Consider the following 24184-nt stretch of genomic DNA (forward strand, 5'->3'; position numbering starts at 1 on the left):
AAACAACTTCTAGGGAAGGTGTCAAACAAGTTTAGGGGTAGCCAGATCGATATGAGATGGTTGGAGGACAACTTTCAAACTATTGAGGCTTCTGTGAGTGATGTTGAAAATAACCAATTCACGCACGCATTCATCTTGAAGTTGATCAGGGGTCTGCTAATGCCAGATAAATCTCGTAATTTGATACATTTAAGGTGGCTACTACTACTAAACGACTTGAAAGAATCAGGACGATTTAGTTAAGGATCAGCGGTGCTAACAACATTGTATCGAAAAATGTGTCAAGCGACTATACTGGATAAAGTTAAAATCGACAGTTGCATGCTCCTTCTTCAATCGTGGACATGGTATCGACTACCATTTTTACTCCCTCGAGTGGAACTCCCTTATGAATTCTCACTCGTCATTTGGTAAAATTCATTTGATAATATTATTACCGTTTTTATTTTAGATTTAATGTAATTTTGAAATAACATATTATTTGAATAGGTGGAATAACTCCACGAGGCACAGCAGTACACCGACTGAGCTCGAGGATATTCGACGAGATTTAGATCAAGAAACCGAAAAGAAGGTTAGTTTATGAATTTCAAAGTTACATAATATGTATTACGACACTTGAAATTAAATATTATGCACGTGCTAAAAATTATAAATTCGTACTACAGTTTATATGGATGCCATATGTGGATACAAGGATTCAAGAATGCGTCCCGGTCAAATTTTGGCCAATCGCAACATCTGGCACGTCAAAGTGCTATTGGTCATTTTGTAATTATCAAGATTCACAAATCCGACCGAGTGATGCGACAGTTCAGGTGTACACAACGTATTCCGCCGCCATCCCAGGAGCTCGATGGCCTGCACAAGATCGACTTGCGGGGGAGACTCGAAGGAAATTAGCCAACATTCCATAAAAAGTATATTGATATGTGGTAGCGTAGGTATGGTTACTTGCCAACGTGTGAACCATTTCTCACACCATATTTGACGACATCTCCAGATTACATGGATTGGTTCAAACATAACGACAAGTTGTATCTACTGCCAACTTCAGAAAGAAGTAGGCAACATTGTCGTAGAAGGCCAAGACAAGGGCCCATTAATCCTAGGTCAGAGAAAATGTCGCAGCGAGATCAACATCTGCGATATCTGCACCGAAAGACCCGATTGTCATGCAACCTCCCGGTCAGTATGGTTTATTTATTTTTTTTCTTCTAAGCTAATTTTTTTGTCACAAACATCACAGCACACACACTTATTCCCCACATCATCACCTTCACATCCGATTTATTTTACACAACCACCACAGCACACACAATCATTCCTTGCATCAACACATTTAGTACCAGTTTATTTTACACAAGCACCACAACACGCACAATCATTCCTTACATTAACACCTTCTCTAAAGATATATTTTGCACGACTGCCACCCATTATGCTATATTACATGCTAATTCTGCCAACAACATGGACGCATCTGCATCACTAACAATTCCTACCTTCTATCCGCAATCAAGCAATTCGACACCATATAATGGCCTGTCGATAGTGTCGCAAACACTCTCAGCATTGTTGTTCTACCGAGGTGGGTCATCCTCGCAATTGCCAACTCAAATAGGGGAGATTTACGATGGGCACTAGGACATGGTTGTAGTCAACCACAGAGGACGAAGATGAAGTCAGCGATCAACCCCGATGTACACATCAAGATGAAGCTGAAGTCAACGAGGAGTCGCCAAACCAAATAGTGCAACGGAACCCTAAGTGTGCCCGATACCCATCCGGTTATGACACACATTCGGAATGTCGATGATTGTGTTATTTTTTAATTTTGTAATTTTTTGTATACTTTGTTTTACATCCTAAATGTACACTTATTTACAATATACGAAACAAATTTACTAAATTGGTTTAATTTGTACACAATCGTATTGTGAGTTTAAATTTTACAATTATTTATGTTACTCTTTCATTTAAGTTTTTATCCGTCCATTTGTTAAGTACAATATTTTCAAAATTCAAAGAATTGCTCAAAAGGTTCGAAAAAAATTAAAACTTTGACTTGCGTATTGTATTATATCTTACTTTAATAATTACTATTAACTTACCCTTTACAAAAAAAATTAATGAATGAATATGTTACTGTTTTCACTGCATGAGTTACTGTTTTAATTAGCTATTCTACACTTGAATAATTAATATTAACTTTGGCATGCGAATTCTACACGTCCGTTTTCTACATTTTCCCCAAATTTTTTTCTTAGGAATCCCAAATTGCAAGGGCACAAAAGCAATAAAGTTTGGTGGGTGAAACACCTAGAGAATGCTCCTTACAGGGAGCGTTGTCTCTCTGACCATTTTAACTAACCCAACTTGATTGCTTCTGAGCCCTGCAACCTGGGATTCCCAAGAAAAAAATTTTCCTTTATACCCAGTCCCATGCCTTATATAAATGCTCATTCTTCATCCCCTATTCACCCACATCTCAGACTCCTCTAAATTGTTTTTTTCTTTTTCTTGCATGTTGAAATTTTCTGGTTTAAAGATTTATTTCTCTCTCACTTTGATAGAGACATAGTCATAGTTTTAAGTTGTATTTAGATTCACGATGATGTCATGAAGCTCAGTAACCTACAAATTTCACCTATTGTGTGAGTATGGAGCCAACACTTGAGAAGCTAGGATTGCTTTGCAACTTGAGGTCAAAGTTGGCAATGATTATACCGTCTTGGGTTAAATTGTAACTAAAGCTTCAAATTTACAAAGGTTATGCTGTCAAAGGATGGGGCATAACCGGGGTTGTAGTTGATGGTCATTGCATTTTTCTTCCTCGTGTTTATGTTTGAGTTTTATAAAGCATCATTTCTGGTGAGAAGAACTCGTTGTCGTGCCCTTCTAACCACTGTCAACTACGATCCCATTTATGTTTCATCCATTGACATTATAACCTTTGTAAACTTAAAACCCTAGTTACACATCAACCCCAAACTGTATAATTACCATCAACTGGATCTTGAGTTGCAACACGATCCAGCTCCCTAGGTGATGGCTTCATACTCAAATGGCAGATGAAATTTGTAGGTCACCCAGCTCCACGGAACCACCACTGTAAAACTTTTAATTTCTAACCGTAAAAAAAATAATTTTTAACAAAATAAAAACACATCTTATAGGAGGCCTTTTTTTCTGTTTGTGACAGTGAAAATGCGTCCCACAATCTTCAAGAAAGAGAAAAAAAAAAGAACATATATTGATAAATTTTTAAAAAATCAACATAATTTCTCTTTTTTTTTCAGGACAACAGTATTCATATAACAATTGCGGTTTTGAGTTTTCAATTTATGGGGAAGAATACGAAAGCCGTAATAGGCGAGATATCGAATATGCTACAAATAATTTTTAACCATTTATTCTTAAAATTTTACTTAGGCAAGTGGGAGCGTAACATTTCCCTTATTCAAAGTAAGGCTTTCCATCGATGTAACTAACTCACCAGTTGAAGATTTATCTAGGGTTTAAATCAAATCTAAAGTTTCCCAATTTTCAGAACTCTGGATTTAGAATTTCTCCAAATCTCCAATCCTAATTCCCTTATTTCTTCCTCAAATGCTTGCATCCGTTCTTCAACCGCAATAAAAGAAGGTAAGTTTTCAGCCTTCAATTCTCTCTGTTCTTTTCTATTGATATGAAGAGCAATTGAACATGAAAGATGGTGGTTTCGAGAATAAAAAAGAACTAGAAAATTCGAAAAATCAATCAAAGTCTTCCAAATTCTATATCAAAAGTGATGACTTTGCCCTTGCAATCGCGAAGGTTGCCGTTGCACAAGTATGCGAAAGCGTCGGGTTTCAGAGTTTCCAACACTCTGCTTTAGAAGCATTATCAGACATTATTGTTTGGTACATTTATAACCTAGGGAAAACTTCGAATTTTAATGCTAATTTGGCCGGGAGAGTGGAAGCGAATGTGTTTGATGTTATTCAAGGGTTGGAAGAGTTAGAATCAGGTTTAGGATTTGCTGGTGCATCTGATGTTAATCGTTGTGTTGCCAATTTGGGGATTGTTAGGGATATTGTTCACTTTTTCGGTGATGGGGGTGATATAACATTTGCTTATGAAGTTCCGTGGTTTCCGGTTGTTAAAGAGTGGAAGAGAATTGGGAGTTTTTGGGAAAAAGGGGAAGACCCTCATGGGGAGCATATTCCTAGTTGGTTGCCAGCCTTTCCTGATCCTGATACTTATGCTACTCAATCGAGTGTAGGGAATGGTACAATGAGTGCTTCCAATGAAGTGAAGAATGGGAGGGTTGAGAGGAAGATAGAGCGACCATTGCTGAATTTTCAGCAGCAATTTGCTCATAATGGTAACGAAGGGGGTTCTTCTCATGTTGGTGGAGGTAAAGGGTAAAGCAAAGGAAGCTTCTAATAGCAATCCTTATCTTGCTGCACCTCTGCACTTTGGGGAAAAAGAAGTACATGTATCACCAGTTCTTCTTCCGGCTAAGCTTTCAAATGAAGTGAATTTGAGAAACCTTGTTCCAGAAAATTGTTTTGTAGGAAATCAAGTTTCTGTGCTGGAGACATTTGCTCCTGCTATTGAAGCAATGAAGAGTGGGATATGTGAATATGGCAATGGACAGAAAAATGTCCTTTATAGCCAGAGGCCTATGGTGCATTTTAAAATTGGAATTGGAAAGAAGCCTTTAGGCACTGCACCAGATTTCAATTCCAAGAACAAGGATCTTGAGAAGATCGTTTGAAAATGATAATGAAAAGGAAGACAGGAAGAGAAGAGCAGAAAAAATTCTGAAAGAATCTATAGAATTCTCTCACGAACTAGGTCAGTTGTAGCTTTAAAATAGGTTTGTTACCATTCTCTGTTGACTTTCCAAAGCTGGATAAGTCTCCTACTTTGGCAACTTTCTTGAGTATGCTCGGAAAGTAGCCAGGATAGAAATTTGTGAGGGCATGAATTTTTTTTTAATTGAAATTCTTGTTTCTTCTTTTGTTGTCTTAAACTGATCGTGGATTTATCAGTTTCTGTTTCAATGTCAACTCTATATGTACACTATGCTCACCATTGTTGAAGCTTTACAATATTGTATCAACATTTGTTATTAATGAAGTCAGGTTAATTTCAAATCACATGCATATCTACATTTGTTATTAATGAAGTCAGGTTAATTTCAAGTCACATGCTTTCTATCCTGGCATCTTTTAAGGCCAAACTTGGAGAACAAGTATGATTTGCTGTGACCTACCATTATGAATAATATTGAAACAATATTTATTGGTTGACAATTTGATTTAAATGGTATATACTCTAGGATTGATCTCTATTCCATGTTCAATGACCTCAATAGGAATTAGCTTCATGTAACATAGGATTATAATGCGCGAAAACAACTGTCTTGGATTTTCAAATTGAAATATAAATTATTTAACATTTAAAGTTCACTAACTGAAAATAGAGTTGAAAGTAACTTCTAGTCTATTGCAGAAATTGTTAGCAGTAACAATATGTAAAGATCAGTTACTGCTCCCATTTTCGGTTTCATCCTTCTATGTTAAATGCTCCCCTCCCCTTCCCCTCCTTCCCTTAGCTTAGCATTTAGATATACCTGTTGATGTTTTTCCTTTTATTGCTGATTGAAGATGTATTTGCATGACAGTTTTCATCCCTAAACTGAAGTTCTTTACCCAGAGCCTATCTTCCTCTCTCCATGGGAGTCGGAATTTATGGTGTTCACTAAGAACCTTAAATCAAATTTGAAGGAGCAAAAATCTTGCAAATATATCATTGCTAGGAGGGTATACAAATAAATAAATAAATTGTTTTTTTGTGTGCTGCTTTTATTTTGGGTTGATGGGATCTTGTTTAACAGTGAACTCTTATATAACCACTCAAAATGATGTATGAATTGTCGTTTTGGTGCTAATGGTAAGCTGTGCCATAGAGTCAATGTATGCTATACTATACCTCTGGACCAACTCTTACGACTGGAAGCTTATTAAATTCTTTGCTGGCAGTTGAACAATGAATGTTATATGTACACCCTAAACGAAAACTTCAAAGTGGAGAACACTTATATCAAGTATATGCATAAGATTGCAATTTACGTGTATTTCACAGGCTTTTTAATTTACAACGTGTCATTAAGGTAAGTTTCATTCAAGGTTTATTTGCAACCATAGCCCTTCATCCATTGACAAATTATTAATACATATCAGATCCTACTTCAAAAACAGTCGCCTGCAATGCCCTCGATGCTGCTGTTGTAGAGTTGTTACTTCACCACTGATAACTTCACATATTAAGTCTTTGAAGATCAACCTCTCCACATCTAGAGCTATCCATGGAATTTCGCTCTTGAATTCTGTCCAGTCCATTGATCCAAGCATCAAATCTCCGCATACGATGCTGTTGAGATTTTTATCCTCTATATTTGATGTAGTTTGCATTTTATCTATATCTGAACATAAATCCCTTACCACCTGATGTCTTTTTTGTCTTGTATCCTCCACTGTACTCGGTAAGATCCAGTGCTTGTAAGAGCCTTTCTTCACTGATTTTATGATTAGAATTTCATTAATTGCATCAAATATTAGCAGCCTATGGTTCTTCTCGATGGGGTCCAGCTGGCTGACCTTTCTGCCGTTGTGTTTTCTATTTAGAAGCCAAATGCTTGCTCTGATCTGTTCTAGGGCAGGGAACAAGTTAGGGTTGATTAGATGTCCTGATGGATGAAGCTGGCAGGCCATGAAGCTGGAGTCAAGGTCGCTGAGGAGGCCTGATGCCAACATTACTTCTGCAATGTATTCATGGTCTGGATTTGGAAGAATTTCATTTGTAATGGCCCACTCATCGATAGAATCCAAATTCATGAATTTCTGGACCAAGCGCTGGATGTTTTCTGCTTTCCTGCTGTCTGTCTTGAACCTTGGACTGGTTTCTCTGCAGGTGGGTAAGTGATTTAGACCTATGGAACTCCAGTCTGCACCATTAGGGGTAAGACCCTCATCACCTGTTATAGAAAAATGTGACCTCAATAATTAACTGGAAGAGCCTTCTGTAACAAATAGTACCTTCCTCAGATTCTTGTTTCATATAGATTCTATCCTTACGCAATGTTTAAATTGTTACATTATGGTCCCCACATGTATTATGTGATTACTAGTAAGTATGAGTTAATTTACTGGTTCTTTTGGTGGATATATAGTTTTTGAAGCTTTCATGCTGATCATGGATAAACCTTACTTCAAAGTTTCTTAATGAATTTTCTTGACTTTCTAAACTTGGAGTGCGCAATACAGAATTGGCATAACATCCCCCATTGATCCTTGAGGGGACTATTACTTTGAGTGCAGCAGGTTGTTAATCTCGTAATAGATTTTGAAAAATTGAAGGTGGAAGATGGTGAACAGTTATGCAGTATTCATCGAGTATCATGACTATTGCCAACAGCATCAGGTTGCTTGGAAATGCATTCTCATCCAAGAGGATTCTAAAGAAAGTTATTATCACTTCCTAAAAAATGAGTCTAAAGTTTCATCCTTCGAAGATTAAAATACTTGTTTACGATATCTTCATTAGAAAGCAGAGAAGATTAAGCTAACAAGAAGAAGTTACTGGGGGTGCTTTTCAAGCCAAGAACAAAGAAAAGACTGATTTAGGTGTAAGAGCTGAAACTTTGGTGGCAAAAGAGAGAAGGAAAGACAGGGAAAGAAGTAAAGCTGGTGGAAAAGTAGTTATCCAGCATGCTCAACACTATAAGAAAAAAACTCTTTTGGAAATTTACTGTTGGTAAAGAGCTAACATTCAGTTTAGATCATGCAAGCAAATGGAGCATATTGAACACCAATGTGGTGCATAAACTCAGATTGCTGAAAACGGTCAACTACTAGAGGGGCATATGCCTGCTGCAACATGTTATGCAAGCATCAACAACCACAGACTCCATTAGTTTGATAAACAGTGGTTGCATATATAACATGGTTTCTGATGAAGACATATTTGAGGTTCTTAATAGAACCTACACTTCAAAAATCGAAATTGGCCGTGGAGATTTTGTGGAGGACAACTTACTTGACAGAAGAAACACACGTGGAGAAACCTAAAGTTTTGCTTCAAAAGGCAAAGAAGATAAGGTTTACCAAGCCAAGAAGCCCTTGTATGGATTGAAGCAGGCGTTTTGAAGACTAGCGTGGTAGAATTGACAAATGCTTGGACTCAAAAGTCTTATTGAACTAACTTTGTTTGTGAAGAAATCTAAAAATGAGGATATGTTCATTCTTTTTCTATATTTGGATGATTTACTTGTATTAGAGCAGCCTAATCTTGGTGTAAGAAATAAAGAAGATTTTTTAGACGACATATTTCTTTGGATACAAATTCTTCAATCTTAGTTTGGTATTTTAATTGGGCTGCAGAAGTACTCAATAGAAGTGCTAAAGAAGCATTATATGGAGAGTGAGCAAACCAATGCTCAAGGTAGAAAACTTGTCAAAGATGTTTTCAAGAAATTTGGTGCAAGACTTATAGAAGCTTGGTTGATCGTCTGTTGTATCTGACAGCAACAAGGCTTAACATTATACATGCTATTAGTTTCCTCCCTAGATTCATGCATTGTGGAAGTGTGATGCACTTTTGAGTTAAGAGGGTGCTTAGGTATGTCAAAGACTTAGATGCTTTGAATGAAAACTTACTGAGCATGAACTTGTAAGCTTTCCAGCTCCCTCTCCTAGTGTTAAATGTACATTTTTGTGTTTGGGTTGATTTAAGATCAACATATAATTTGTTTTCATAATGAAATGATTATAGAACCCATTTTAATTTGAAGTTTCAGTTGAGCACAATTAATGCATAAAGGATACATGAATTTTACCTTCAAAAGCTTTTGATGTTTTCTTCACAGGAGACGGTGATTCATCTCCGTAAAATGCAGCATCTAGAACAGAGACAGGACTAGGCTGTTCCGGGGCAGTTCTTGGAGGTTCTGCTTTTGGATCACCTTCAATTAACCTTGCTGCTGGATTCTGAATGACAGAATTTTAAGCTGGTTTAGAACATTGTCAAAATACTATATGAATGAAATGAAGGAAGAAGGCTTACTTTCTGCTTCGTTTCCTGTTCTTGGGAGAATGTACCCTCTATCTTGCCATAACTTTGAGCAGTGACTTCAGTGTCACCATAGGAGGCCATGCTCATATTGCTCTCAGATTGCATCGAACTATCATCTCCTTGGTGATTCAAATCTCTCATGTCACTACTGATATCACTCAATTGGTCATCACTTTGCCTCAAATTGTGAGATTTATGCCTGGGCTTCTGACGTGGCAAGCCTGATTCTGCTTGTAGACTGCTTGATTGTCTTCTGCTTTTTCTCTGGTCTGATGCTGGATCGGTGCGACGAGACTGTTTTTCCATTTCAAGCTTCTTCTGGTGCAGTTTAAGGCATGTGGTCTCTGAGCTTACTGCAATGTTAGTATTTTCTTGAGCAGTAGGTGATGGCACTTTTGAAATTTGGTTGTCTCTTAGAGTTCTGGCAGTATTTTTATCCCTTGAATGGAGTCGATTGGAAGGATCCTTGGGAGTTTTAGGTTTCGGAATTGAATCTTTATAGGATTGCTTGTCAGCCTTTTCACTTCTCGTATTTGCATGGCTGCTAGTGCGAAGCCTTCTTAAACTGCTGGTTGCAACTACTATTGAAGTAGAATTGCTGCCATTTTCCATAACTTTTTCTTCTTTTATAATCTTGATTGGCAATTTAAGGCATGTTGGAGAACTAGTTTCCTTGATCGTGGCTGAAACTGCATTTTTACCATGTAGCTTTCTCAAATTTGGTGCTTCTGAGCTCTGGCCAAGGATGCTGCTTGTGTGAGATATCAAACTTGAAGCTTGCTCTTCTTTTCTGGTATTTGACATCTGCTTAGACATCTGCATTTCTTCAAGTGTTTGTTTAAGGGCTCCAATATCTTTTCCCGACTTCATGAACTCAAGTGCTGCCAAACTTTTCTCAATTTCACTGTAAACATTTAGAAAGGAGTTTGGGGCTTTCATTGGAGTTTCTCGACTCTTCAAAGCTCCCTTGTTTCCATCAAGCTGCCTCCATGGGGCAGATTCAATTGGGCATCTAGTTGCAACAGGTTTCTTTGACTCTACATTTGTCATGCGATTGCAGGGTGACCTTGGTTCCTTTCCTGAATTTCTTGAACAACCAGAAATCGAACTTTTCTTTTTCTCATTAATTCTTGATGAGGGTGAGGCGGGATTGCTTTTGAAAGCTTGACAGGTTTCGATATCTTGACTTCGATTTCCATTGGTTAGCATGGGATTTAGCAATGCTTCCACCCCCATCAACTTGGCTACAACACTAGATGGTCCTTTGTAGCTTCCAGGTTCTTGCTCTTGGTTTCTTATATCATTTGATTTCATTCTACTTCTGTTTATCTCTCCTAGAAGAAAATCCGATCTCATACTATCGACGGAACCCTTTATGGAGCTTTCCCTACTATCTAGTGATAGCCTTGGGAGATCTTTGGGCTTAATTTTATGTGATTCTTTTGCCCCCCTCCCATCATAAGAGAGCCGAGGAGCATCCTGTCGTGCAAAAGTGAGAGAACCATCCTCGCATTCATTGTACATTTTAGGAGTCCCTTTAAGCTTAAGAAGGGCATGACTTGATTCATTGAGACTGGTGTTCCTCGTCTTTGAAGGTTTTGGTGACTGCAAAGGCCTTGGGGAATCTATATACTTCAAGGTTTGGTGCTGCCCCGCTTCCACTTTTGTTGCAATTTTAATCGGTAATCCACAGGCTTCTCTATAGATTGAATCTTTAACCACATCTCGGAGGTTAAGGGAGTTTTGGCTTGATTGCAAAGAAGCATTTGATCGATGACTGGATATTTCCTTCCTCGGGGTTTCGTGGAAGGCAGTTTGGCTTGATGAAGATCGGTCTACTAGAGATTCTTTTCTGCAGTCAGCAGGTGAGAAACTGGATGAACAAGAGGAAGAAGACAACAAGGTTCGGGGTGATTCAAAGGAGTATCTTTGTTTCTCCTTCATAGTCTTCTTCAGATTATTTCCCTGCAGGTGCAATGTAAGTTACATTAACCTTAATTATTTTTGTCAATTCCTCCATAGACCTAAGTGACCAGTATTTTTTCTTACTTTTATCTTGTCTGAACCAGTCTTGGCTTCTGTTCCATGCTTGCCATTTTGACCTAGTCAAACACTGAATGTCAGCCATAGAAGGAAGAAATCTGGATGATTTTAGACATTAGAAGGTTAGCAATTACAAGCACATTACTGAAACAACAAATTCTGGTTACTGCATAGAAAGTGTTCCAACTCCAATCTAATCCACTATGTTAGTGTTTTCAAATTGGAGTTAAAACATGTTTCTGAAATTAGCAGAACCTGGAAACCTCTTAAAACTCACAAGTTCTCTAGGCCTAAAATCCGTGTTACGTCTAACGCATATTCAAACATAACTATGAGGTATAGAATCTTCTAAATATATGAAAAGACATAAGAAGAAATTAAAGATACGCACTTACCCTTGAGTCAAGTAACATAGCCTATAACATTCATGATGGAAATTCAGAAACATTAACCTGAGGGTGATCTTTCTTTACAACCTTGAACACTCTTGAAAAAAAAGTAAATATAATTAAAAGTACCTGAGGGAAGCCTTTTGCGGTTTGGACTGGCAATGTGCCGGTTACCATAGAAATGGTGGCAATCGAAGAGCTGGAATAGTCCATTCATGCACCCAATCTGCTTCTGCAAATCTGGGTTTTCATCTGACAAAGAATACATAAACTTTGATGACATCCTAAACTTTTAGCAGAACCAAACCTGAACTTTCTTAGCTCCCAAACAAAACTTCTGGGTACTTTCAACGTCTCTTCACAAGGTTAAAATGCCACATGCATTGCCAAAAACCTTGTAAAGGGTTCTTTTCCAAGTATGTTCTAGCTACTTAAACATCCTAGGATTCTGAAACCTTGTAAAGGATTTTTTTTTTCTACCCCTGCAACTAGGATATTTCTTTCTTTTGGAACTGTATGTGAGGTTTCAGAGAATTATGTTAGTAAATAACAGAGAAGACTGAAAGGGACAAATTTAAAGATACACAGAGAGATTGGTATAGCCCCACATTACCATTCTTTGCATTTGGAATGAGATTAAAAACGTTTTCTTCGGGGCTTCCCTGAACAAGGCAGACAATAACCCAAAGGGTCCCCAGTGACCACCTTCTATGGACTTAGCTAACCTATCAAACACCGCAATGGAACCTCTTACTGCACAAACAGATGTTAAGTTCTAGCATATGTAGGCAATGGGAATGTGAAAAATCTTACTTCTTTTCCTCTAATATTATAACATTTAATGTATGCCTAAGAAGCGGATACTTCAGATTTGGAATGTAGGACTTCAACAAACTACCTCAATAATTGGAAAATAAAGACAGTTCGCTGTGTGAATTTAGATTTATCATAGGGTAGAGTCGTGCATCCTAATATTAAGATTAAAAATAGTCTTCCATAGAAAATTAAACTTCCAATATACTAAGGGCTTGTTTAGTGGGGGTTAAAAAAAAATACTTTTGGCTCCAAAAATATTTTTGGAAGAAAACTTGTACTAAACAAACTGTTTTTAGTTGAAATTTTTACCTTTTCAAAAGTACTTTCTGAAAAGAAGCATTAATTAAAAATAAAAATATTTTTTAAAATAATAAAAATGTGTTAATATCTAATTGTAAATATTTAATGGTTATATTTAAATATTTAAAATATAATTCATATATATTCTAATTAAATTTTATAAAAAATAATATTTATTGCTTAAAAATATTTAAAATTTATATTTCATATATTAAAATATTAACGACTTATAATAATTTTTTTATTCTTACTAAAATATAATAATATTAACTAATTTGAACATTATTTAAATACATATTTGTTACTTGATAATAACAAGTTTAAAAATGAACATTTTATTTATTAAAAGCACTTTTTGACCGTAATTCTAAACACTTAAATCTTAAACTAAACTTTTCAAAAGCACTTTTCAACCGCACTTTTCTACAATACTTTTTAAATGCATTACTAAACTAGTCTTATGTCCAACTTGGCTCAACCCTTTTAATTTTATAATATTTTTATATGTTATGTAGTTTATATCACATAAAATATTAATATATAATAGTATAATGTAATAAAATTATTATACAAGAGCCATTAGCTAAAGGGAGTAGTAGTTAAGACACTTTGTTAGCATTCAAATTTTTTTTATTCATTATATATGTTTAAAAATAATTTTAAACAAAATTTAAGCATTAGACTTAACTTATCAAATATATATAATGTTAAGTGCAAGAATTCAATCCAGTTATAGACATTTCTAGTGTGATTATGTGAAGAACCATAGGTAGATCAAATTGTTATAAATTTGAAACATTCTAATCGTGTTTAAAAGTTATATAATATTTTGAATTATTAGTGTACAAACTTATTAGGTTAAGGGTGGGTCAAATGCGCTTTGGGAATTTTCTCCCACTTTCATGTGAACAAAATAATGTGGGTGGGTCTGCAATTTAGACCTCTTCCCCCCATGACCATGTGGAGTTTGTCAGACAGTGGCAACCAGCTTCACCATCTTGCTAGAAAGTGGATTTATGTACTGCAATCATCATTCCCCTCTCTTTTTTTTTTTTTGCAAATACTCAAATTTTGAGTGGTTTGAAGTTTTACTTGAATAATTTATAAATTTAATTATTTTTTTATTTTTAATTATTATTGAAGAAATTTAAATTTCAACATATGACATTAGGTGTGAAAATCGAGCTCATTTTTTTTTATGTAATACTCTTACAAAACTTTATTTATTCTAATATATATTTAGAATTGGAGTTATTTACGAATCAATGAAGTTGAAATTTGGGAAAATGGATGATCATATTTTCCTCATATGCATTTTAGTTTAATTTGTCTATACTAAATTAAGGGATGACATCCAGATGCTGTTCATTGGTGAATATGGCTTCGTAACCAAGAAACCATTTTTTTTCTATTTAAAATATTGACCTAAAATGAAAAATTACGGTGCCTTGCCATATATATAAAGATGGATTTGAGAAATAATTAAAATACAACACATAATAAACACGATATAAATATAAAAATATATTATTTATACAAAACTTGAATTATGCATATATATATATAAAGTTTAGAATTATTCATAATTTTTTTAAATTTTAAATGCGAATATAAATATACTTCAACAAATTCGAATCAACATCCTCTTTATATAAATATAATACAAATAATAATTACTAAAAAAATTAACATTAATACAAATGTGGAGTACTATGAAGCAATTCAACCACAAAAGAGATTAGTGATTTTGAATCCAAATTTGGAGATTATATTAAAGCTTAATGATTGCAATGATTGAAAAAGGGGTCTATCAAATTGACAGTTCATTAGTTGCAAGAGTTTTACCTACACTGCACATGCATTTCCTACTGTTACTATTATTATCATTATTGGCCTGACATCCTCATGCATCCCATAGCCACTGATTAAACCAAAGTTATTATTTCAAATTCCTAATTTTATTTAAAATACTCAAATTTTAAACTTTATTTAAAAATATCTACCTTTTTATCAACTTGACCCAAGCAGTCATATCTTTGATAAAATCAGAAATGGTTAGGAAGGCCTAATCTTACACAATTGAAACTTGGTTTGATGGAGCCTTCAAAAGAAAGATTCCTAAAATAGGGAGGGTTCATAGGGACCTTCCTGTTGGTGGGTTCAAATGAGTTGATATGTCACTATTGTAGTTGTCATACTATGTGTATGACATTTATCTCCCCCTTTGAAATGTGGTATCATCATATTTGGGATTCTGATTGATTTTAATTTTATAATTTCACGTTGTTTGTAATTGACAATGATAGTGTGTCTGGTACGTGTTTGTTAAAGTAGGTTTTGCAGGGAATGGGAAATGGGCCATAAAAGGTAGTAAGGTCAATAGCAAAATTTTGAGCAAGAGAAAATGATGCTGTATGACACAAAGTCGTGAATATGCCAGCTTTATTCAATTCCTTCATACCTACTAATTGTTTGTTATATATACATATTTAAAAGTGCCTTCATCTTTCTTGGTTATCGGAAATTGAATTAGTGATTCAACTTGTTAAATTATTTATTTTTAATTTTATAGATTTAATTAAAATAATTATTAGAAGAATAGAAAGAAATTGGTCCAATTAGTTCAATTACTGATTCAACCAATTTGTTGTTCAGCTGGTCTAATTTCTTATTTCAAATCAGTTTCTCAACTGATCTATTCCAATTCAAAAAGCTGTGGTTATGGGCATTACTTTGTTTTTCATATAATTTAAGAGAAAAGGAGAACTTTTTTTATATATATATGAATAATTATTTGATACATAAGCAACGAACGTTTTTAACTTTAAAAATTAAATCAAGAAGTCATCTCGTGCCCTTAACTGATATTTAAAATAAATAAATTAGGCATATGGTAACCTGTTAACTTCATTTGTAGAGTTAAAAAATTCTACCACTAATGTATTAAATATATATATATGTATGTAAAACATTATATTTTATGAATTTTTTTATAAATTTAAAAAGAAAAAAATTATAACACTAGTAGTAAATTGAATATTCGTAATTTTTAAATTTTTAACTCAAATCTAATTAATTTTAATTACATTCAATTTTATTTATAATCTACTTTTTATTTACATTTTATTATTCAAGATAATTATATTTTTTTAGATTATTACAATTTGTTAAACATTTAGTTCTTAATAATTAATTATTGCACATTCACTATTAGTACAAATTTCTGATGGGGAAAATCTTGAACACATGAATGAAACTCAAACATAAAATGAAGAAATAAGACAAGGCTCCAAGGCATGTATCAAGCCATTATCTTTAATGTTCTATTCGCCCCCACTTATATTCGGTGTGAAAAAAGAAAATGAACCTCTAGGGTACAATGAAGCCGATGACTATTTGCGTTTTGCACTGACGAGAATAGTCCACTAAGCTCTGAGCAATGTATAAAAAGAAAATCAATTTCTATAAAGAATTTCTGCAGTAACTCTTTATAGAACAATCTAATAATATTAAAAGATGGAGGAAAGATAGAAAGAATTTTTAAAACTTGTTATGATTTCCAAAAGAAATCTCATTCCTATTTATAGGAATTTTCTTGTCTCTTCACAAAGACATCTTTCAATAGGTATCTTTTATGAATAATAACATATTTAAAAAGACACATAATTATTCATCTAATATTATAACTATTCAAGTAATATTGTTTGAATAGTTATAATTCTTTGTCAAAAATCAAGTGATATAACTCTTAACCAATAACCAAAAGATTTAACTTTTGATTAATTACTCTTTCATTTATAGTTACTGGAACACTGTAAATATTTGAAAATGTTCCAATAATCTCCCCCCAATTTCAAAATATTTTAGATTTTGATATTCTTGGAAATCAATTTGTATAAATGAAGGTGCCTCACTTAGTGAAAACATGTTAAAGTTAACTGAAACAGCATGGTAGACTATGCTTTGAACCAGCTATTCCATTTGACTTTTCGAACACATTTCACGCAATGATTTCAACATCGGTCAATGCATAGTATCCAGGGACACTATTATGGCCATGTGTTTGTGTCATCTTTTCATGAGTGTTGTCAAAGCCAAGCCCTTGAGCTTTTAGAAGATGTCACACTTCCACTCACATAGGTAGATCTTATTAAGAGTGTTCCTATAATTATAACACTCTAACATATTTATGTTATGGGTCCATTAAGAGTACATTACTCATCATTCTTATCCTTCCCTTATCATTACAGGTATCTAGCATTTTAATCTTAGGATGGATTTATTTATAGTGCTAGCAGTCACATGCTAATGATGTATTTTGTTTTATTGAACTCAATACTTGACGTTATACTAAGCATTGAGTTGAGTTTCCATCACGGGTGACTCTAATTAATGGGCTTGAGTCTCATCCCTTTTGAGGTCTTGTTGACTACATCTTTAGCCAGACATTTTGTCAAAAAATCCGTCAAATTTTCACTTGACCTCACACAACTAATAGTGATCACTCCATTAGAGATTAATTGTCAGACATGGCTATGTCTTAATCTAATATGTCTAGACTTTCCATCATATACTTGGCTATATGCCTTTGCTGAAGTAGCCTATTATCACAACGGATAGAAATAGGTAATATTGGTTTAGGCTATAGAGGTACATCAAAAACCAAATTTCTTAACCATTCTGCTTCTTTAGATACAGCAACTAATGCAATAATTTCGGCTGCTATGGTGGAATCAGTAATACATATTTGTTTATTAGTACTCCAAGAAATGACTCTTCCACTAAGAATGCAGATCCATCCACTAGTAGAAGCATGATCTTCCAAACTTGTTATCCAATTAGCATCCGAATACACTTTTAAAACTGAAAGATATCCATTATAGCACAACTTATAATTAATAATTTTCTTTAAGTATCTAAGTACTTTATTCAAAGCTTACCAATGCAAATTACTTATATTACTTGTGTAACTACTTAATTTCCCAACAACATATGCAATATCTAGTCTTGTACAAGACATTATGTACATAAGACAACCAATTAAACATGCATATTTCAATTGATCAATTTTCCTACCAGCATTATATACTAATTTTATTTGAAGATCCATGGGTGTAGATTCTGGTATATGATTTGTCACAAATTGATGTAACAAATTAGGCTTTCTCAGCATACTTAAGGAGCTTATTCTCAAGCAAAATAGTGTATTTTGCATAGTTTTTCGTTATTTTTAGATTTTAAGTTAATAAGTGAAAATGTCTCATTTTTCCCATTTTGTGACCCAATTTGGCCAATTGTGTCATTAGGAGACGTAACATGTCACTCAGTGGTGTAGGGACGTGTTGGAGGTCGAAAACGAGTGAGAATGACACCAAAGGCAAGGGTATCACGACACCTTCAATAGGATGGAAGATTAGAGACACCTTTCAATGGTATTGCGATATCCTTTTTGGATATCGTAATATCCTCTTTAGGTATTGTGATATCCACCCTTCAAAGAGGACCTCAAGGTTCAACATTGATTCAAAGAGGACCCTAAGGCTCAACATTGATCGAGGTATCGTGATACCCACTTCTAAGTATTGCGACATTACGTTCTTCAAGGGACAAAATTGGACAAAAAGGGTAGTCTTTGTCCACTCGTCCACCAATCACCCAAGGCCCGTGTAAGGGGCATGTTTGACAAGGAAATCTCATCAGAAGATAGCCTAAAACAACACAAATTGGCTGAGGAGGAGACACACACACATTTGCTTAGTTTTAGGTTTAGTTTTCTCTAGATTCTCTTTTAGTTTTTCTGCACTTTTTCTAGGGTTTTTATTTTCTTATTCTTTTTCTTCCTTAGTTTAGAGTTTATTTTTTTTGCATTTACTTCTTATTCTTGATGTTCTTAGTGCTAGTTTAGTTATTACTGTACCCTAGGTTTATTTGCACTTTCAGTTCTTATGCCTTGGTTGTAAGACTTTTCTAGCTTTAGTTTAATGTATTTCATTTCTTTTACTTTAAATCCATCAAATTTTGTTCCTTTTATGTTTATTGCTTTAAATTTTCTTGTTGAATGCTTTTATTTTCATGTTCTTTAAGTTTTTTAGCATAAAAATTCAAACTTTTATGTTTTTCTTAAGCTTTACTTTAGTGGCTACTTTGTTTTCCATTTTCATGTTCATTTCCTTTACTTTCAACATGAATAGTTAAACCTCAAAAGGGGATTGATAGATGGAGGTGTGGGTAAGCTAAAATCTTTGGACAAATAACTAAATCGTAACAAATTAGGCTAAATTGAATAGATCTAAAAACTTAGGAAGTGACACCCTTAAGGGAATATCTAGGCAAGTGAGACCAAAAGGTAATCTTGTTGCACATTCATTTGTTAGTCTCAGATTAACCAATGAGATTAGAAGATAAACCAGAGCTAATTCGTCTAAGTTGGTAAAATTGAGATCAGAAGATAACATGGAGCCACTCAGTAGTTTATGCTATTTGTGTCCCTTATTCGAGGATCGGTGAACCACATCGAAATCAACCAACCACCATTAGTCATTTATCAATTTAATTTTTTAGTTTCGTATTCTTTGCAATTTAGTCCTTAGATTAGCATATTTAATTTTCTTACAAAATTTCCTTGTTATGATTTGTCGTACTATAAAATTGTATCAGTATCCATTTATACTCTATTGTGTATGCTAGTTATCGCTTAATCGCCATCTCCTTTAGGTTCGATATTTGGAATACTCCAGTGTTCCATTGTAACACTATAAATATGACAACTAACCTGTACACTTGTAGTAAAATCGTGCTTTAAAAATTATTTTATAAATTCGTTGTTTTATATGCACATGTGTGATGTCGGTCAGTATATAATTGAAAAGATCAAATTTTTTAGGCACATTTTCAATGTAATGTGATTGTAATAAAGCTATAGTGCTTTCCTCTCGGATTATTTTAATCCCAAGAAAAACATCTGCTACACCCATATCCTTTATAGCAAAGCTGTTTAATAGAATTTCATTGTGTTTTCTATTTGTTTCAAATCCGTGCCAAATATGAGCATGTCATTTACATATAAGCAATTTATGACACCTTTTCATTTTCAAATTTACTATATATGCACTTATCAGATTCATTTATTTTATAGCCATTAACTAGAACAACCTTGTCAAACTTTTGGTGTCATTGCTTTGGTGCTAGTTTAAGTCCATATAAAGATTTAACAAGCTTACATACCTTATGTTCCTGTACTGGAATAACAAATCCTTTTGGTTGTTCCATGTACACTTCCTCTTCCAATTCACCATTTAAAAATATAGTTTTAACATCCATTTGGTGAACAACCAAATTATACATTGAGGTAAGTGATATTATGAGTCTAATCATAGCAATTCTTGCTATTGGAGCATAGGTATCAAAATAATTGTTAGAATATGCCCAAAAACCAATCATGAGATGGTTGTAATTACAAACTCATTTTACCTTGTTTATTAATATAAGGCAATGTCGTTGTTATTTCAGTTTCTTTTTCTGTGTATAAATAAACTAATTAATAATAAAGTCTTGAGAATAATATGATTATTCTTAAAAGGTCCTTAGTTAAGTATTATTATGGGCTTAGACAATGATAGTACTTTGAGACTAATGTATAGTTGATTGATAACAAAGTATTGTCATTGACAGAGGGATGTCAAAATCAATACATGAGTATGTGTTAGAGAACAACATACTAGATTAACCCCCCATGAGTATGTTTCTTGGATTATTATGTAATAGTCACAAACATTACTCATAGTGATAACTATGTATATGATCCTCAAACTTGAGATCATTATTGTCTCAACATCGTGAGTTTTATATTTTGATACAGTCAAATGTCTACCTAACATGTTGTACTAAAAAGACTAATGTTGGATATACCATAATCCATGTAGTGGGATATGATCGATCAAGATAGGATTTATCCTTCTTACGTAATAGAAATAATATCTTTGGTCACTTGATGGAGTAAGACAAAATGCATGGTCATACTCAAATAAGTTGATAAAGATATCACACTTATTTGTTTATTGCAATCTACTAAGAATATCAAGAAATATGAGATTGGACTATACAAGTGTGACTATATCATGACTTGTATCCAATTTAGATATTAAGGATAAAAGGATATAATACATGAAAATTTTATCATAGAAATATTATGTCGAATCACGACTTCTTGTAACTTAAGTAGCGATGATGCATTGCTAGATGCCACACATTGTTTGTAACATTAGAAATGTTCTAGTATTACTACTAATGTTACAAGAACCTATAAGATCTCACCCATGATTAAAGTGGACAGACTTCACACAAAAATGTTGGGCATATACCCTCCTACATACATCTTTGTCGGACAATATCGCCTAGTGGATAGTGTCATCTGGAGAACTGTATCGCCTAACAGACAATTTCACTTGGAAAATGGTATAACCTAGTGAATATGGTTCACAATTATTTTATAAAGTAAATATTTATAGAAGTTAATATTCTTTTAAAAAGAATATAATCTTTAATACCTTTCATAATTTTCTCTAAAAGGTAAAATGGAATTAGTCCATTTTAAATATATGATATTAATAAAAGGAATAGAATCCTTTATTGAAAGAGGGTAAGTGAAAAAAAATAAAAAATAAAAATGTCTAGCAGCAAATTTTGAATTCTCTCTGAAAAAGTGCAAAGAGTTTTGCTGTTCGTGCTTGACTAGGTGGACTATGTAGAGACCGAGATACTTTCTTGTAGCTAGGATTGACATCGTGCAAAGTAATCCAACCAACAGTGTTGTTCGTCGTTCTTCAGCATTAAAAATGTATATCTTCAACCCGATTCGTTCCTCGTACATGGATTTGTGGTTAATGATCACTTGAAAAATCTTTTCGCTGCACCACAGGGCGTATTGGCGATCCAATTGTAACCAATACCTTGTTTTTGTGTAAAACTTTTGACTACCAACCTTGCTTTAAATTTATAAATGGTTCCATTGACCTTCATTTTCTTTTTGAAGATCCATTTACAACCTATTAGTTTGGAACCCGGTGGAAGGTCAACTAAGATCCAAATATAATTTCTCATTATTGAATCCATCTCATCATTTATTTCTTCTTTCCAAAAAGAAGAGCCTTGAGATTTCATTACCTCTTCAAATGTAATAGTATTAGATTTTTTATTATAATAATAAGGTATCCTATTGCCTATACTTTCACATTTTCCTTCTACAAGGAACATAATGAAATCTGATAAAAAAATCTTTGACTTTTTTAATCCTTTTACTTCTTAGTTCTTGAAAGTATTCATCATTATTATCAATTTGTTCCAATGGAATCTCATTCTGATTTGAAGAATGAATTAATTGTTATGGTTGTAATTGTCTTGAAATATAATTAAATCTATTTCATCAAAAATAGCATCTTTTGATTCAATAATAGTATTAATTGAAATTAAATAATTTGGTGGTTCAATTATCATGAACCTATATGCCTTCCTATATTGTGCATATCCTATAAATATGCATTAAATTCTTCTTTCACCTATTTTTTTACATTTAGTTGTTAGAACTTTGACAATAGCTTTACAGCCCCAAAACTTCAAATACTTAAGGTTTGGTTTCCTTTTCTTCCATTATTCATAAGGGGTTATTTTAGCTTCATTATTAGGAACTCTATTCAATATATGACAAGACATTAGAACCGCTCCTCCCCAAAAACCTTGTCCAATACTTGAATATGATAACATTGAATTTTCTATTTCAGTCAAGACTCAATTTTTCCTTTCAGCTACGCTGTTTTGTCGTGGTGTGTAAGGGGTTGAAATTTGATGGATAATTCCAATTGATTCAAAATAACTCGGATTATAGTATTCTCCACCTCTATCTGATCTTAAGCACTTAATAAATGATTCACACTAAAGTTCAACTTCAGATTTGTAAACTTTAAATTTATCAAGTGTTTCATCATTTGAATGCAACAAATATACGTAGCAATATCTAGAACAACCATTAATGAAAGCAACAAATCATTTCTTTTTAGAACCCCATGTGATGGCCTGATGGTCAAAGGTGTTCACCACCCCAGGTGTGGTCTGGGTTCGAGTCGCGCTAATTATGTTTGTTGTTCAGGCTTTGCCCTGTATTGCCCTGTTATTGTAATTCACCAAAAAAAAATTCTTTCAACCTAATGTAGGAGTATTATGCATGTCACATAAATCACTATGTATTAAATCAAGTAACTTTATTTTCCTTTTAACCTTAAGGAAAATTTTCTAGTAATTTTAATCAACATACATGTATTACATTTTTCAATATTATTATTAAAAAATAGGAATTAAATCTAACTTGTGGATGTCATTCAATTTTCTATAATTCAAATGACCTAAACTATAATTCCATAAACAAGAAGATTCAACTATATAAGCAGAAATAACATTTTTATTCTTATTAATAATATTGAGTTTGAACATACCCTCATACATATACTTTTTCCCTACAAAAATTCTTCACTTTAATAGAATAAACTTACTTGTCTCAAAAACAAGTTTGAAACCAAACTTATTCAACAGACTTCCAAATACTAAATTCTTCCTGACTTCTGGTACAAAATATACATAATTCAAGATTAAAACCTTTCTAGAAGTGAATTGTAGTTCAACAGATCTTTTGCCTTTGATTACTACGGTGGAAGAATTTCCTATGTACAAGTCATTGTCATATTCACATTTTGTGAACTTTGTGAACATGCTTTTACCTATGCACACATGTTTGGTTGTTCTAGTATCAACCCACCATGTATTATCATCTTGTACCATATTAATTTCAGAAATCATGGCAACAAACTTTTTATTATTATCAGCCTTAAAAGAAGATTTCTTCTTTAAGAATCGACATTCATTCTTGAAATGTCCCAGCTTGCCACAATGGTAACATGAGCCATTTTTTTCTTTTTAAACTTAGGTGCTCTCCCAGATTGTATGAACTTTCTTTTCGATGGTTTAGTAGTTTGTATCTTCCATAACATGCATTTTGGCATTTTCTGAATCTAGGTTCTAATCTTGCTTTCAATATTCTTCTTCAATACGAAGATGATTTGGCAAAGCCTCAAGAGCTATCTCCTCTTCTTATGTTTTATACTTCTTTTAAAGTCTTTCCAATATAAAGGAAGATTGTCTATTATGAAGGATACAACAATCATTTCTTCCATTTTCATATCATATTACTTAAACTGATTCAACATTTTTTTCAATATCACGAAATTGTTGCAGAACAAAACGACCATCAATCATTTGACAATTATTGAAACGACTAACAAGAAATTTCTTACTTGTAGCATCTTCGGCTATGTATCCTGCCTCCAATTTGTCCCATAATTCCTTAGCAGTGACTTCATTTTGGTAGGTGTCAAACAAACCATCGGATAAACCATTCAATATGTGGCCTATGCACATGTAATTAATATTGTCCCATTTTTGCCTTTATCAGGTTGCAACAACAG

The 24184-nt window shown here is 33.6% G+C and overlaps 1 protein-coding gene and 1 pseudogene across 1 annotated transcript; one reads left to right on the forward strand and one right to left on the reverse strand.

Moving 5' to 3' along the window:
* Positions 1-3357: 3357 nt before the first annotated feature.
* LOC107959770 (transcription initiation factor TFIID subunit 8-like) lies at positions 3358-5008 on the forward strand (annotated as a pseudogene).
* Positions 5009-6103: 1095 nt separating this feature from the next.
* Positions 6104-12458, reverse strand: LOC107959772 (protein LONGIFOLIA 1). The gene is made up of 6 exons (XM_041114335.1): positions 12172-12458; positions 11688-12070; positions 11176-11228; positions 9118-11091; positions 8891-9041; positions 6104-7030 (listed from the first exon to the last, which is right to left on the reverse strand). The coding sequence occupies exons 2-6, from the start codon at positions 11839-11841 to the stop codon at positions 6240-6242; spliced, it is 3123 nt and encodes a 1040-aa protein (XP_040970269.1). The 5' UTR covers positions 11842-12070; positions 12172-12458; the 3' UTR covers positions 6104-6239.
* Positions 12459-24184: the final 11726 nt, after the last annotated feature.

Source organism: Gossypium hirsutum, chromosome A05 (genome assembly GCF_007990345.1).
Source record: "Gossypium hirsutum isolate 1008001.06 chromosome A05, Gossypium_hirsutum_v2.1, whole genome shotgun sequence".
Lineage (NCBI taxonomy): Eukaryota > Viridiplantae > Streptophyta > Magnoliopsida > Malvales > Malvaceae > Gossypium > Gossypium hirsutum.

What these genes read in the sequence shown, in the direction of transcription:
- LOC107959772 (XM_041114335.1), bottom strand. Translation starts at nt 11,841, where the DNA reads ATGTCATCAAAGTTTATGTATTCTTTGTCAGATGAAAACCCAGATTTG. An exon ending in AACAGGAAACGAAGCAGAAA is followed by an intron (nt 9,042 to 9,117) that starts GTAAGCCTTCTT and finishes TCTGTCATTCAG; the next exon opens with AATCCAGCAGCAAGGTTAAT. An exon ending in AACATCAAAAGCTTTTGAAG is followed by an intron (nt 7,031 to 8,890) that starts GTAAAATTCATG and finishes TTTCTATAACAG; the next exon opens with GTGATGAGGGTCTTACCCCT.